Source organism: Empidonax traillii, unplaced genomic scaffold, assembly GCF_003031625.1.
Source record: "Empidonax traillii isolate 1590-97213 ecotype Southwest subspecies unplaced genomic scaffold, ASM303162v1 scaffold631:size1259156, whole genome shotgun sequence".
Taxonomy (NCBI): Eukaryota; Metazoa; Chordata; class Aves; order Passeriformes; family Tyrannidae; genus Empidonax; species Empidonax traillii.
Genome location: NW_020955824.1, coordinates 1,169,000 through 1,182,240, shown reverse-complemented (window position 1 = coordinate 1,182,240; position 13,241 = coordinate 1,169,000). Strand labels below are relative to the sequence as shown.

At 37.6% G+C, this 13,241-nt stretch overlaps 1 protein-coding gene across 1 annotated transcript in view; it reads left to right on the top strand.

Moving 5' to 3' along the window:
* The window catches only part of AHI1 (Abelson helper integration site 1), a gene marked incomplete at its 5' end in the record, with an annotated part of 79,026 nt that extends 72,189 nt beyond the window's left edge, over window positions 1-6,837 (top strand). Inside the window, 2 exons of the mRNA XM_027898953.1 lie at window positions 1,513-1,592; window positions 5,695-6,837. Coding sequence (XP_027754754.1) covers window positions 1,513-1,592; window positions 5,695-5,926 — 312 coding nt within the window. The remainder of the gene's footprint in view (window positions 1-1,512; window positions 1,593-5,694) is intronic.
* Between the last annotated feature and the right edge of the window lie 6,404 nt (window positions 6,838-13,241).

The following is a 13,241-nucleotide window of genomic DNA, read 5'->3' as shown; positions in this document are numbered from 1 at the left end:
AGACCCTAGGAATTCTCACTAGTTGCCATGTGAGAAGAACACAGCTAGTCTCCAATTGTATACTTTTCTTTCCTTGTACTTATACTAAAGAGCTGTGCTTTAATATATAAAGCTTATGTGATGAGTTTTTTTAAAAATAAATCGTAAGACCTTTCAGTTAGGCAGAATAATTTAGTGGCTACTTTAATCTTCTAACTGTAAAACAGGTATAATTTTCTGTGTTTAGGTGTCTGAAAGTATTAAAAATCTTAGTCTGTTTTTATAAGAGGTCAGTGTTCTGTAGCAGCACTTCAGGGAATTCTACCTCACTGTTCTTTGGAATGGTTTATATTTGATTATAGTATTAGTACTGTGAGGAGATTCTGCAATATTTTTTAAAAAAGGAGGGTAAAAAAAATGGTTCAACATCATTCACACAGGATTTTCAGAAAAAGATTTTGTTTTCACTGCAAGTGAAGTGAATTCATGATTGTGTATGGCAGGGAACCACAAGGCTGTAAGTGCTGAAGGAAGTATTAATTACTTGGAGTCATTCCCTTTACAACACTCCTTTGTATTTTCATATCAGTGGCATTATATTTCCTTCTTTTGTGTTTACTTTTACCATTGACTTAGTCTCAAGTTTATTACTGTATTAACAAGGATTTTGTGTGTGAAGTAGATGATTTTTCTTCCTAGCCCAGCCAGTTATTGTATTCTAATAGACTGACTTTTGTCTAAACTATTCCAGCAATCTGTGTTTTTTCAGCAGACTAATTTTAATGACTAACGTTTGAGCATGGTTGTTGTGGGCAGTGTGCTTATACGAATTCAGTAAGTCAGTGGGAGCTGATCCTCTTTATTCCCAGTCAGCAGAAAAATATTAAACCGATAAAATAATCTGTTCCTGAAGACTCAGGGAGGGCACCTGCATTTCCTTATGGGAATTCTTGCAGTAAGTATGAGACCTGTTAGAATTAGAAGAGGTTTGTTTGTAGAGGGAGGAAGTTTCATAGAGACCTACTAATTAGATTGGAAATGAGAGAATTTACTTAAAATTTTCCAGGTTTGGGGGGGTCTTTCTAGCCCTGAATTATGAAGTAACCTGGAGTGATTTCAACTGCTTTTGGGTTAAACTTGCAGACTTAAAAAACCCACAGGTTTATCTTGTTAAAATTACGCAACAAGGTGTCTTTTTAGCATTGTACTTTTAATCTTGTAGGAGCAGAAATAACTTCATTCTTTACAGATCATGTGTATTTTAAGCTGAATTCAAGCAGATTCATAACCTTCTGTTTCTACACATACCTGAAAACTGTCTTTTATTTGCAAGTAGCTTTTTTTTTTATGTAGCAGGGTACTGTTTCCTTGTTTGTAACCACATAGAGTTAACATTTTATGGCTTATAGACATTCTTTTTCAAACGAGGTATATTCTCTCCTTATTCAGGAAGCTGGTGGGTTTTCTATGCACATGTGTTGGCCCTGTGTCTGTCTTCTTTTTACCTTCCTGCTTTTTTTTTTTCTTTTGCAGATGTCACCAGTCATCAGTAAGTCAGGGGACCTAAAATTTGTCTCCAAATGTGACACAGATAGAGACTCATCTGCAACACAGTAAGCAAGAAATAACTTAAAACAATTTGCAGTGTTTTTTCTACAACTGCTGTTTGAAAATGATGAAAAATGTTGGAAGGCTTATTTTGTTTTATCAAGCAAAACAAAAAGTTAGCTTTAGGATTATCAGTGAGTGAGTGTGCTTCCCACTCGAAATGTGAAGTAAATAACAGTTCATATATATCTGCACACACACACACGCAGACATATACGTACACACTCTATCCCCAAAAGAGCAAGGCCTATAATGTATATGACAATCAAAACTCAGGGATATGACTCAGGATATGGGGCCATCCACTGGCATGCCTTAGCTCTGTATTAGGATTTATTGCTACAAACTTTAAACTATTTTTGCACCTTCTAAAAATTAATGTGAATCATGAGACGTCATATTCTAAGAAGGCACAAGCCAGCATCTTTCATGGTGACACTTGTATTTTTTAAAAATCGTATCTATTCATTACGTGAAAGCTGTAAGCAGATAAGATCTCAGTGTTTTGAATGAGAACTTCCACAAGATCTTAAGCTATTGTAACCATTTATACTTCAAAAAGTACTTCTGAAAATACTTCCTGTGTTTGCCATTATATCTGTCACCTAAGAAAAGTTATTTCACTGATTGTATGCCAGACCGGTCCCTTCCCCATATAAATAATCTGTGCATGTATGCTGTAGATGCAGATACATATCTAATTTTAACCTGCCTTTAAATTTTAATTTTCTATCTCCATCTGTATCTGGGTTTGAAAATAAGGTGTGAGTGGAAAGTTTAACCTTCACGTATGATGAGGCATGGGCTGTATAACTATACATTGACAGAATTCAGTGTTGAATTCTGGGCATAACTGTTCTGATAGTATATACATTAAGGAAGGAAATGCCTTAAAAGCATGGTTACTACAATGGTTAATACAGTCTGTTAGAAGTCAGTATCAAAAATTTGGTATGTCTCAACTTATGTATGAAGTTCTCAACTTATGTATGAAGTTCTACTCAAAGTAGAACTTCAGGAAGCAACTATTTTGAGTGACCTTTCCAGGGCATCCACTGAGAAATGTGCCACCACAGGTTTAAAATGTGGAATCACAAATGATTTAACCAAGTTCAAGAATTTTGAGTCATACCAAATGTGAAATGTTCATTTTAGTGGAAACTGAGACTGTCCTGGCAAAGAAGTCACACTGAAGAAACAGAGCCCCAAAACTACTTCAGTTACATTTAGAAAAGATGAGAGAAGACACCTACATGCCTGAGTCACTGAAACGTGCTCCCTCCTTCTAAACTATAGGGAACAAGAGCATCACGGAGATTCCGGTCTGAATTCGTGCATGCTCCATGTCATAGTACTTCATAGCAGTGACTGTGTGCACCAAGCTTTTTCCATAAAAGACTACAAACTGTTGCCTTATTTTGAGAGCTAAAACAGAGAAGGATCCTCTGACACTGCTGGTGCCACTAGTTTGACAGATCTCACATATTTCTGTTTATACAGGACAGATCGGGTAATAAAACATCTCAGAAGCAAAACTGCCTATTTTTCATGAAAACTGTCACTTCATTGTTATCAAAAACATGGCCTGCAGGGGCTGTGACAGAGCTGTAGTGTTCTTGCTCACTGCAGTTGATGTGTCTGAAATATCCTTAAAAAATCACATGCATGCTAGTGTTGCCATCTTAGCTGGAAAAGTTTTCTATTTTAACATCTAGTAGCAGTATCAACATGACTTGAGGTTCAGTCCAACCTGTATTTAAATAGTTGCTCCACCTAAAACATACTGTTATTTTCCTGTTTCCTGTGAAAATATACTTAATATCCATGTCACATCTGTGTATGTGATAGGAATTATGTAGTAAATAAATTTCATAAGAATCAACTGAGATGTGATTGCCAAGTACATGCTTTCAATACGGAGAAGTGAAACAGTAAACACCTGCACAACTCACTATGCCAAGTGAATGATTGCTGTTTTGCCTTACTAGAACAGTGTTCACTTTGGCTACAATACCTGCTGTAAAAAAAAATGAATGGGAATTCCTTAAGACATGTCTGTCTTTGAGAATTTCTGGATGGAAATTAAGGTTTTGCAGAAGGAAAGCTGAATTTTCTACAGGATGGTAGTAGACATTTATCTTAGCCAAGCAGTTAACCTATCTTCTTCAGACTCTGGAAGATATGGAGAAATGTCCACATAATAGATGCTCGGTGGTTTCAGTCTAAGTGTCTCAAAGTTTTGATACATCATCGCATCTGATGTTCAAATAATAAAAAAATGAAAACTGTTTCTCAAAATTAGAGTAGTTTTACATTGGAAATCAGCATAGTAGTCTCACTCTTTGAATATTGATAATTAGATACTACTTGTTAATACAGACATTATCTCCTTAGATATATTGCCACTGTACAGTTCTGTTGAGCTGCACAATTTTGTAGCACTCTCTGCATGAATTTACACAAGACCCAGCTGAACACTCAGTTTGGTACATTAGTACTTATATTACTGAATAATTATGATTTTTGTTGCCCAGTTTCCTCATGCTGCAGTGAAGGGACTTGAGCACAAGTCCTATGAGGAGAGGCTGAGGGAACTGGGGTTGTTTAGCCTGGAGAAGAGAAGGCTTAGAGGTGACCTCATCACTCTCTTCAACTCCCTGAGAGGAGGTTGTAGCCAGGTGGGGGTTGGTCTCTTCTCCCAGGCAGCTATCAGTAAGACAAGAGGGCATCATCTTAAGCTGTGCCAGGGGAGGTTTAGGTTGGTTATTAGAAAGAAGTTCTTTACAGAGAGAGTGATCAGGCATTGGAATGGCCTACCCAGAGAGGTGGTGGATTCTCCATCCCTGGAGGTTTTTAAGATGAGGCTGGATGTGGCACTGAGTGCCATGGTCTAGTAATCACAGTGGGGTTGGATCAAGGGTTGGACTTGATGATCTTGGAGGTGTCTTCCAACCCAGTTAATTCTATGATTCTATGATACTTCTCATGTTATTCCAGAAATCATAACTCAGAAGGTTTTAAACTCCAGAAGCTTTTCCTTAAGATGTTCCAGTACTAGAGCTGCAGCAGTCCACATATTCGTAAATATACAATTTAGTTTTTAAAAAAATTCAAACTATAGGCAGATATTCATCAGTTCATTAGCAAGGCTGATGTGTAAACATTTTCATGTATAAAATCTGATTACATTAGGACAGTAACACCAACAGTAAAGCACTTGCATCACCCTTTTTGGGTTAACAGTATACATTATATTCCTCAGTCTTGATTCATCCATTTGGTTATGGTTTCAGAAGCATTCAACATAACATTTCAGGTCATAAACCAAGACCTCTTTTGCTAGACACAATACAGATTTTGAACAAAGACAGTACCTGCCCTTGAAAGGTTATAGTTGAAGTACTGTTATGTATTTACAGCTAAAAAAAGTTACAACTTCTGCCAAGAGTAGAAATTCATGGTGGAAGTGGTGTGACATTGCAAAATCCCTGGCCTTATGCGCGAGACTACTTAAAGGCTTTAACTGGAAAAGATACAGAAGCTTGGTTGATGCTTTCGGCATTGTATGAGGCCTGATAAGCATAAATAGACATTGAAGTTATTTTTGATTCCATAAATCTGTCCTCATTCAGGTAAATTAAAATGGAAAAAACTAATCTTACGGACTTTGCCTGCCTGTCTTATTCTTGTTGAATAAATAAGCAAGAAATCTCTCTTTAATTACAAATATTTTGGTGTCTGAGCTTAGGAAAGTAAAAAAAATAAAAGTGCAATTGCTTTTATGAGAGGAGGAGACTAGTAATTTGTATTTTTTAATTACATCTGCTTACTATTGATCAAGACAAGCTGATTTTTAAGATCACGAGCAGTTCTTTTCAAAGCAATCCTATGATAAAAAGTAGACTGGTGGAGTGCTCTCATATTTTGTCTTCATGGTTTTTCTGTCTTTGTTCTGCTGTGGAACAGTAGTTTTTGTAGTTGTTTCAGCATTGTGCTCAAGGGGACAGGCAGACAATTGCTCTAACACATCAGCTGTGGGTGGAAAAAGCTCTAAATTTGGGCTAACTTTGTGTTTCTTTTACTCTTTTTATATCCACCTTCCTCTAGAGGTACAAAGAAAAAGAAGAAAAGGATACAGAGAAATGAGAGAGAAAATCAGCACAACTTAATGAGTCTCGATACTCCTCTGTCATCAGTTACAGCTAATGGTGCTGAAAATGAACCTACATCCCATGGGGTGGAATTGAAGAAGAAGAAGAAAAAGGCAGTGAGAGGCTCAAACTTAAGCACAAATGGAAAGACAAATATTGCCTTTGAGCCTGAATGCCGTGATGTATAGTCATAATTTATTTCTGAATACTGGTGTGATATTCGTTACACACATTGAAGGCTACAATTACAGTCTCTCTTCTAGGATTAACAACAAGCAAAGAAATTAAAATACTTAAATATGCAAAATGCCACCTCTTGTGACTTACTGATGGTGTAAACCTGTTTTGGGCGACTTTTGTCCTTGAAATCAACAGTGAGGTTCAGCTCCTCACTGGACTGGAAAAAAACTGAAACTATCAAATGCCCCATTTCCTAATTTGATACCTGATTAAACGGTCACTTAGGCATTTCTGTTGGCTGTAGATCAATCCACTGTGAGCAGAGAATCAAGTGAAAAAGTGTGATCTAGAACAAGCTCAACCACTACATATATTATTAAATTAGCATTTTGAAATGTGTTGTAAGTAAAATAGAAGAGTGTTCAGAATAGTAAAATTCCAAAGGAGAGCTGACATTAAGGCATACCTAACACAAGCTTTTTAAAAATATTTTCGTGACATCAAATACTCACTTGGACTGTATTTTGCAACTCTGAAGGGAATTGTTGAGTAACTACCTATGTAACTACACTGTCTTCAGTAGGAGTACTCGTTCTTATCAAAGTAAATAAGTGTTGCAAATTCCAGGCAGTTATATTTTTCAGATGAGGTTTTCTGCACATAGTAAAGATTCACTGCAGTTTTGTCAGAATTCCTGGCTGCTTTGGCAGCAGTCTTGCCAAAGATACTTTTTTCTTGTCTGAATGAAATATTTCATATCCAACTATGCTGTTTGTTTTACTTGTAATCCTTATTCACTTGTGTCATTAATCTATTTTTTTACTTGAGTATTATTTTGTGAACTTTAACTGATGAATTCATTGATTATCTATGGTGTTAAATAATTTATGTTTTATATTAAATGAAACACTTTCTAGCAGTTAGTGTTGGTATTTTTTCTGACTGATGATGTCCAGTTTATTTTTACTCTGCTAGGAAATTCTTCCTCCTCCCCCTATGAAGCAATAAATAACATAAAATTAGAAAGTCCTTATTTAGTAGACAGGGCACTTGATTCCATTAAAAAAAGAAGTGAGAATAACAATGTTGGGCACTGATGTGTGAAATGCAGCCAGATGCAGAGGACTAGTTGCTCTATATTGTAATACCTTTCTTGCACATGTTTTTGAAGCCAGAAAAATCTATCAACTTTTTTTCTTTTGAGTAAAGCACAGCAGCAAATACTCCTTTTTCACCCCACTAGTAGTTGATATTTGCTAGCAATCCTAGCTTTGCTTTGCCTACAGTATGTGTATGGAGTCCACTCTTAAATAGAGCTTGCATATGCGGTACTGGAAGCTTAGTAATGTCTCTTTCCTCAGTCAGAGATGGTGTAAAATTACATTAGTCCTGGCACTACCTGATTCTAGCAGGGCTCTGCCTCTTATTTCTCAGCCTTTGCAATATATTTCAACTCATCATCATGTGGGATGTGTGGGATTTAAAGATTTTATACAGGAGAAAAATCTCAACATCTTACATTTCTTAAAATGTCCTGGGTCACATTTAAAATAAAGGCAGAGTGACATCAGGCTTCACGTCAGGGAGAGCGGAGCAGCAGCCAAGATCTGGGAGCTCATTGGAAAGCATTGTAAAATGTTAATTTGGCATTGTCAACACTGAAGACAGAAATAACACTTCAGATAAACACCACAGAGAAATGGTAGTTCTAATCAAAGGCACAGCACCTCCTTTCATGCTTGCAAACTAGGGCTCCAATTATGTTCACTGCTCTGAAGCTGAATAGAGCTGCTTTGCCACACTTTCCAAATTGAGAGGAGAAGCAGCAGTAGTGCCTTCCAAGGCATAGTTCCAAATAACAATTAGGCAGAAGGAATCAGATAAGAGCCAAACATGAAAATGCAAGAGTTGAAAATAAACTTTTCATGATGTTTACTTGTAATTGCAATAGCTTTTGTTTTGCTTTTTTTTTTTTTTTTTTTCTTCCCTGCCACATGCTTGGTTAGGAACTTCTATTCCTTTATACCATGTCACTGTGGTATTACTCTTCTGCATTCATTTAACAGAAAAGGAACAAGAATATCTGAAATTTTTAAAAAGTCTTTGATCCTTGGATATTAAAATTAGAACCTTCAGCCTAAAATCTCTTAACAAATTATTAGCATGGCACAATGGCAAGGGCAGTTTTTAACTATTGTTCAGAAATAGGCTTATGCAGTCACTTAAAGAAAAACTGCCTTTCGATGTTAGTGGATTCTTAATTTTTCAGACATTGCTGTTGGGACTTTAAACTTACAAAAAAGGGTACAACTTTTAAAAATTTTGGATTAGGGCAGTGGTTTAAAAATAAGTTTCTAATTTAAAAACTTTATATAATGCTTTTTGTTTCTGTGTTTATGCAGTCTACATATTTCTTATAATCACATTACAACTAATATCATGTACAGATGCTGAATATTATCCAAGTATTTAAAGGACTTAAATTTCAGTGGAAGAAAAGAATTCCACGGGGATTTAGATTGCCTACTGAAAATTTTCCTTTTTTTTTTTTACATGAAGAATGATATGAATGCCCTGCACAATTGTTCCCTGAACCATGGTGTGTAAAATTAAAAATACAAGAGTTCTAAAAGTCTCAGTGATGCATTCTTAGAGGATGACCCAAGTTCATTACTGGAACAAAACAGATAATATGTTGTTTAAAAAAGGGTGAATATTAGATATTTTTAACTGTGGTGATAGCAGCATAGTAGGTTGGTCATTGTTGTGGTGTTTCTAGGTTTTGTGTGTGTGGTTACAACATACAGTTGCTGTTACATTTTTATGATATGGCAGAGACATCGAGAACAATGCATAAATCAGCAAAACAGAAGCAAATGGAGGACACATTTATCCTGTATTTCCCAGTAGCCATCAAATTGCATTTAGTTTTTTCCTTAAAATAATTTGAGGAACAGACATCATAAAACACAATAAGTGTATTTGTAGCATCACTTAATTCAGAAGGCAGTAGGGGATGGATCACAGTCAAACAAGGGCTAATGAGAACACAGAGAAACATGACAACCGAAAGTCTCTGTTGACTAGTGAACTAAATCTGCCGGCTGGACGCGATTGTCTGATGGAGAATTGAATGTCAGGATCATTTAGGGTTAACAATGGCCCATTACAAGCAAAAGCAGACAGCTATGAAAAATAGCCGGCATGGTAGCCATTCTGCAGAGACTGTGGATACAAACTTGATAATGAGGCACTTCATTCACCACATCCTTCTGCTCTAATTACTCAGGTGAATAGGAAATACTTTGTTTAAGGCGGGAACAGACTAAAGCAAAAACACTTGTTTGGTAAACACAAAGAGTGGTGGGGGTTTTTAATGATCTTTTTTCTAGCACGTATGAAATTAGTATGTATGCAGTGCAACCTATTTTATGGATGTGGAGACTGGGAGGGGATAGAAGTATTTTATGAATAGTGGAGGGAGGCCAGGAAGATTCATGTCCAGAGGTTGGTACTCTGGTTTTTTTCCCTTAGCATTTTGTCCAATGGCCAAAGAGAATATTTTTGACGAATTATTCTGCAGATGTACACCTGCACTTGTAAAAATATGCCGTGATAGTTCAAGGAGTTTTATTGCTTGGAGTTTAGAATACATGCGTTAGGAACGAATCTGCTGTGCATAGGGAATAGAAACAAGAGGAGTTCTGAGAGAGGGAAATAAGCAACTTGAGAAGAAAGCTGCTGCCTGAGGAGGACTTGCAAAAATGTGGCAATTAGAAATTGGAACTTAAGAAGAAGGAACAGAAGATAATGTATAGGCACATTATAGCAGAGCTTGGGTTGCTTCAGTCACGTGTTTTTGACTTTAGAAATTAGGATGTTTAACCACTTCACTTTTTTAAACACTTGTTTTGTACCATTTACAGAACCTTTTTGGATGAACTCTCAGAACACATGAGGAATATTCTGTCTCTCAAGTAACTCTTACCTCAGTAGTGCTCTAACACTGAGCTACAGCCCAAAAAGTCCATAGAGTCTACAGCTTGAAGAGCTGTTGGGACAGATGAAGCTTTCATTCCTTGACTTCTAGCATAGGTCTTCAGAGGGCACCTTTTTGGCTGTTGTCTTTTGCAATAGGTACCTCTGCCTTGATTCAGGCCTCCCCAGCTTTTTCATGTGGTGCAAAACAGCTAGAGCAGAGAAACTTCACACCAAGCATCAAGCTGCTGTTTTAAACATTAAATATCATACGATCCTTTTGTTACGTGTGGATGTGTACTGCTCACAATGGTTTTGGCAAGAGTTTTGTCTTTTATTCAGTCTGTTGTATGCTGGTCACTTGCTGCTTTCCCCTTCAGAAGGATCTGTTTTTCAGCAGTGCAGTGTATATGTAGAGTCCCAGTCCTGCAAGCTGCTTGGGATAGATGGACCCCTATACTCAAAGCTCCAGAAAAGTCAGCAAGGATTAGGCTTTGAGTTGCAACTTCGTGGCTGCATTTTATACATTAGTGTACACTAACTTTAAAGGCTTGAAAAGTATTTTCTATCTTGCACTCATAGGGGAAAATGTTAGCTCTGCATTTCAGCTAAAACTCTGTGCATCTCATTTTTTTTTTTTTTTTGAGAACTTTGTGAAGCCAAGTGAATTTGCACTATGTTTGACTGTGGCAAGCAAGTTTACAAGTCCTGTGTACTGCTCAAATGCAAATAATTGGCACAAACTGCAGATACCACTTTTAGCAGAAAAATGTTTCCACACCAGCAAAGCAGTATCAGTAAAATCTATGCTCTGAGCAGACATCAAATTTTTATTGCACTTACATAGCCTGCAAAGGCAGGGAGTATAATAAACTTGTGTGTAGCAGCTGTAAATTTTCTGAGGATTTATCTAACCACAAATACATCGAAATGGGGAAATAGGTCTATATTAAACTGTGCAAGATGCTGCTGGAACTCAGCCACTTCTGCAACATCCTGTAATTAATTTATTATGACAGGTCTGGCAAACTGAAACACCCAATACACTTGCGACAGACTGTTATGATATAGCTGTTTGAAAACTCTGTAGTCACATAAAATGCAGGTATTAAAAAAAAAAAAAAAAAAGGTATCCAGATATTACCATTATTTATCTATTATCTAGAAATTTCTCACCAGACTCACTTTCGCCAGCATCCTGGAGTGTACATGACAGAGTCAGTGCAGGCAGAGGTACTTGCTGGAAAGGAAATCGTTGCAGAATATATTGGCTTAGATCCTACTGTTCTGGGATCAGAAGGAGAGTTAATGAAGTTCTGTGGACATGTTCAACTGAAGAACCTCTTTTCACACATTTTGTGAGTCAGTGCAGGCCCTAGCCATGTGTTTTGCTGATGAAGTTAATAAGTGGAGCTGAGACATTCAGTGCCAGTTTAACTTTCTTCTTGGTCGGTCCATATTTTTGTTTCTTTCTTCTTGTTAAAGACACTCAGTTTTGTTTAATAATAGTGACAGAGTTCCAATGAAATTGTCTGTGAGTCAAAAAGAGAATTAGTACAGATTTCTCACAAATCAGTTTTTTAATGTCTCTTACTGCTCTCGTTCTTACAAAGGTGACTAGAAAAGGCTGTCCTTGCATTCAGCTGCTTTTCCCAAGTTCACTGCCTCACCTCTCAGTTAAAATTAAGTTAAATCTCAGTTAAAATTCTGGGAATATCTTCAGTATTGAATACCCTGCTATTAATCCACAGCTAAGCATAGCTAATTCAGCACTACACAACTGTATAATTTGAAGGAAACCCTCTTTCTTCCCTCACAAATTTTTGATAAGGAAAATGTATTGTTTTGCTTCTTTGCACTGTGTGTTTTAATGTGCATGAGTTAAGCCTTTGCTTATCCATTGCTGCAGGTGAGCTGTGCAGAGTAAATGAAAGTGGTTATCCTCACCAAGTGTTACTCACTTGGCAGGGCCTTTTTATTATGGACTGTAATTATTCCCTTAGTTACACCTCAACATTTTTATTTTGCCATTGCATAATCAGCCAGGTTTTTTTCTGTGTATGTCATCAGGATTTTGACACTTTTGTATCGACACTGTGTAAGGTAACTAAATGTTATATTCCATGTTCATTTTAGTGCTTAAGGGGGATATACAATCATGAGTGTAATAGTGACATCAGCCTGAGGCTCATTAAAATAAATGCCGTCCAAAGCCAAGCTCTAGCAGCCTGCATAAGCCTATAATAAGCTTATACGGTGGTGGTTAATCCTCTTTGTGATTTGGTATAATGTCATAATAAAAAAGTGACATCAGGGAAAGGGCAGAAGGGGCAATAAATGTGCTCTGCAAGTGTGGCCAAGGGCCCCTGCCATAACCAACAGCAGGACCAGAGCTGAGCAGGTTCAGGTTACAACTGAGGGCAACTGAAAATGGCTTTTCTGTTAGGTGAGGCAGAACACTATAGAGCAATTAATATCTTGGAGTGGCTTTCCCCAGTGATGCATCGTGGATGTGTACAGGCAGACAGAAGGTGTGGAGCAACACGTGGCCATCCGCTGGCTCGCTTCCTCACCAAAGGAAACATCCCAGAATCAGGATTCCCAGTTTAGACCCCAAAGCTCCTAATTTTTTGCCTGTATGTACGGGTTTGGATGAAATTGGATGAGGGTTTGGATGATGCTGGGCTTCCCCCAACATCATCAGGCAGCAGGGCACGCTCACTCCTCAGAGGGAGGGCCACAGGTAGGCATTGAGGAAGGGTCAGGGCTCAGGATTCCTGTTCCCCAGAGTGGTGTGCCAGTCACTGAGCCAGAATAAGGAAGGAGAGTGGAAGCTCTAGACGGTGCTTTTGCCTCACACTTGGTTGAAGCGGTAGCTACAGTTGGTTTTTCTTGCTGTTCTTTCAGTCAGGGTTAGGTTTCCTCTGAAAACAGAAAAAACCCTCAATGGCAGCTCTTTGAGTTCAGTGTCTTTGGCATTTTGCCCTTTATACTCTTCAGCAAGTAAGTATAAAAGAACTTGGGTTTTCAAGTCACATTTGGAAACCTGGGCACCTGGCTCTAGCTGAGGCTGACTTGAGGCAATGTTTTTGACAACAGGTTTATAGGACAAGGGGTGCAGATTTGGCTGCCTACAGTTAGATCCCTGAGTAGCCCGAATTTATAGGCATAAAGATGTCTGGTAATTCTCAGCTTCTGATTGTTGCTGTGTAGATGTGGTCTAAAATTGATTTCTTGATGGTCTGTGCTATCATCTAGCAACAGCTTGATTCACTTTGCTTCATCAGGGGAGCTAAAATTTTTGACAATGCTTAGCCTTCACTGATATTTTTTCATGCCAGTGAA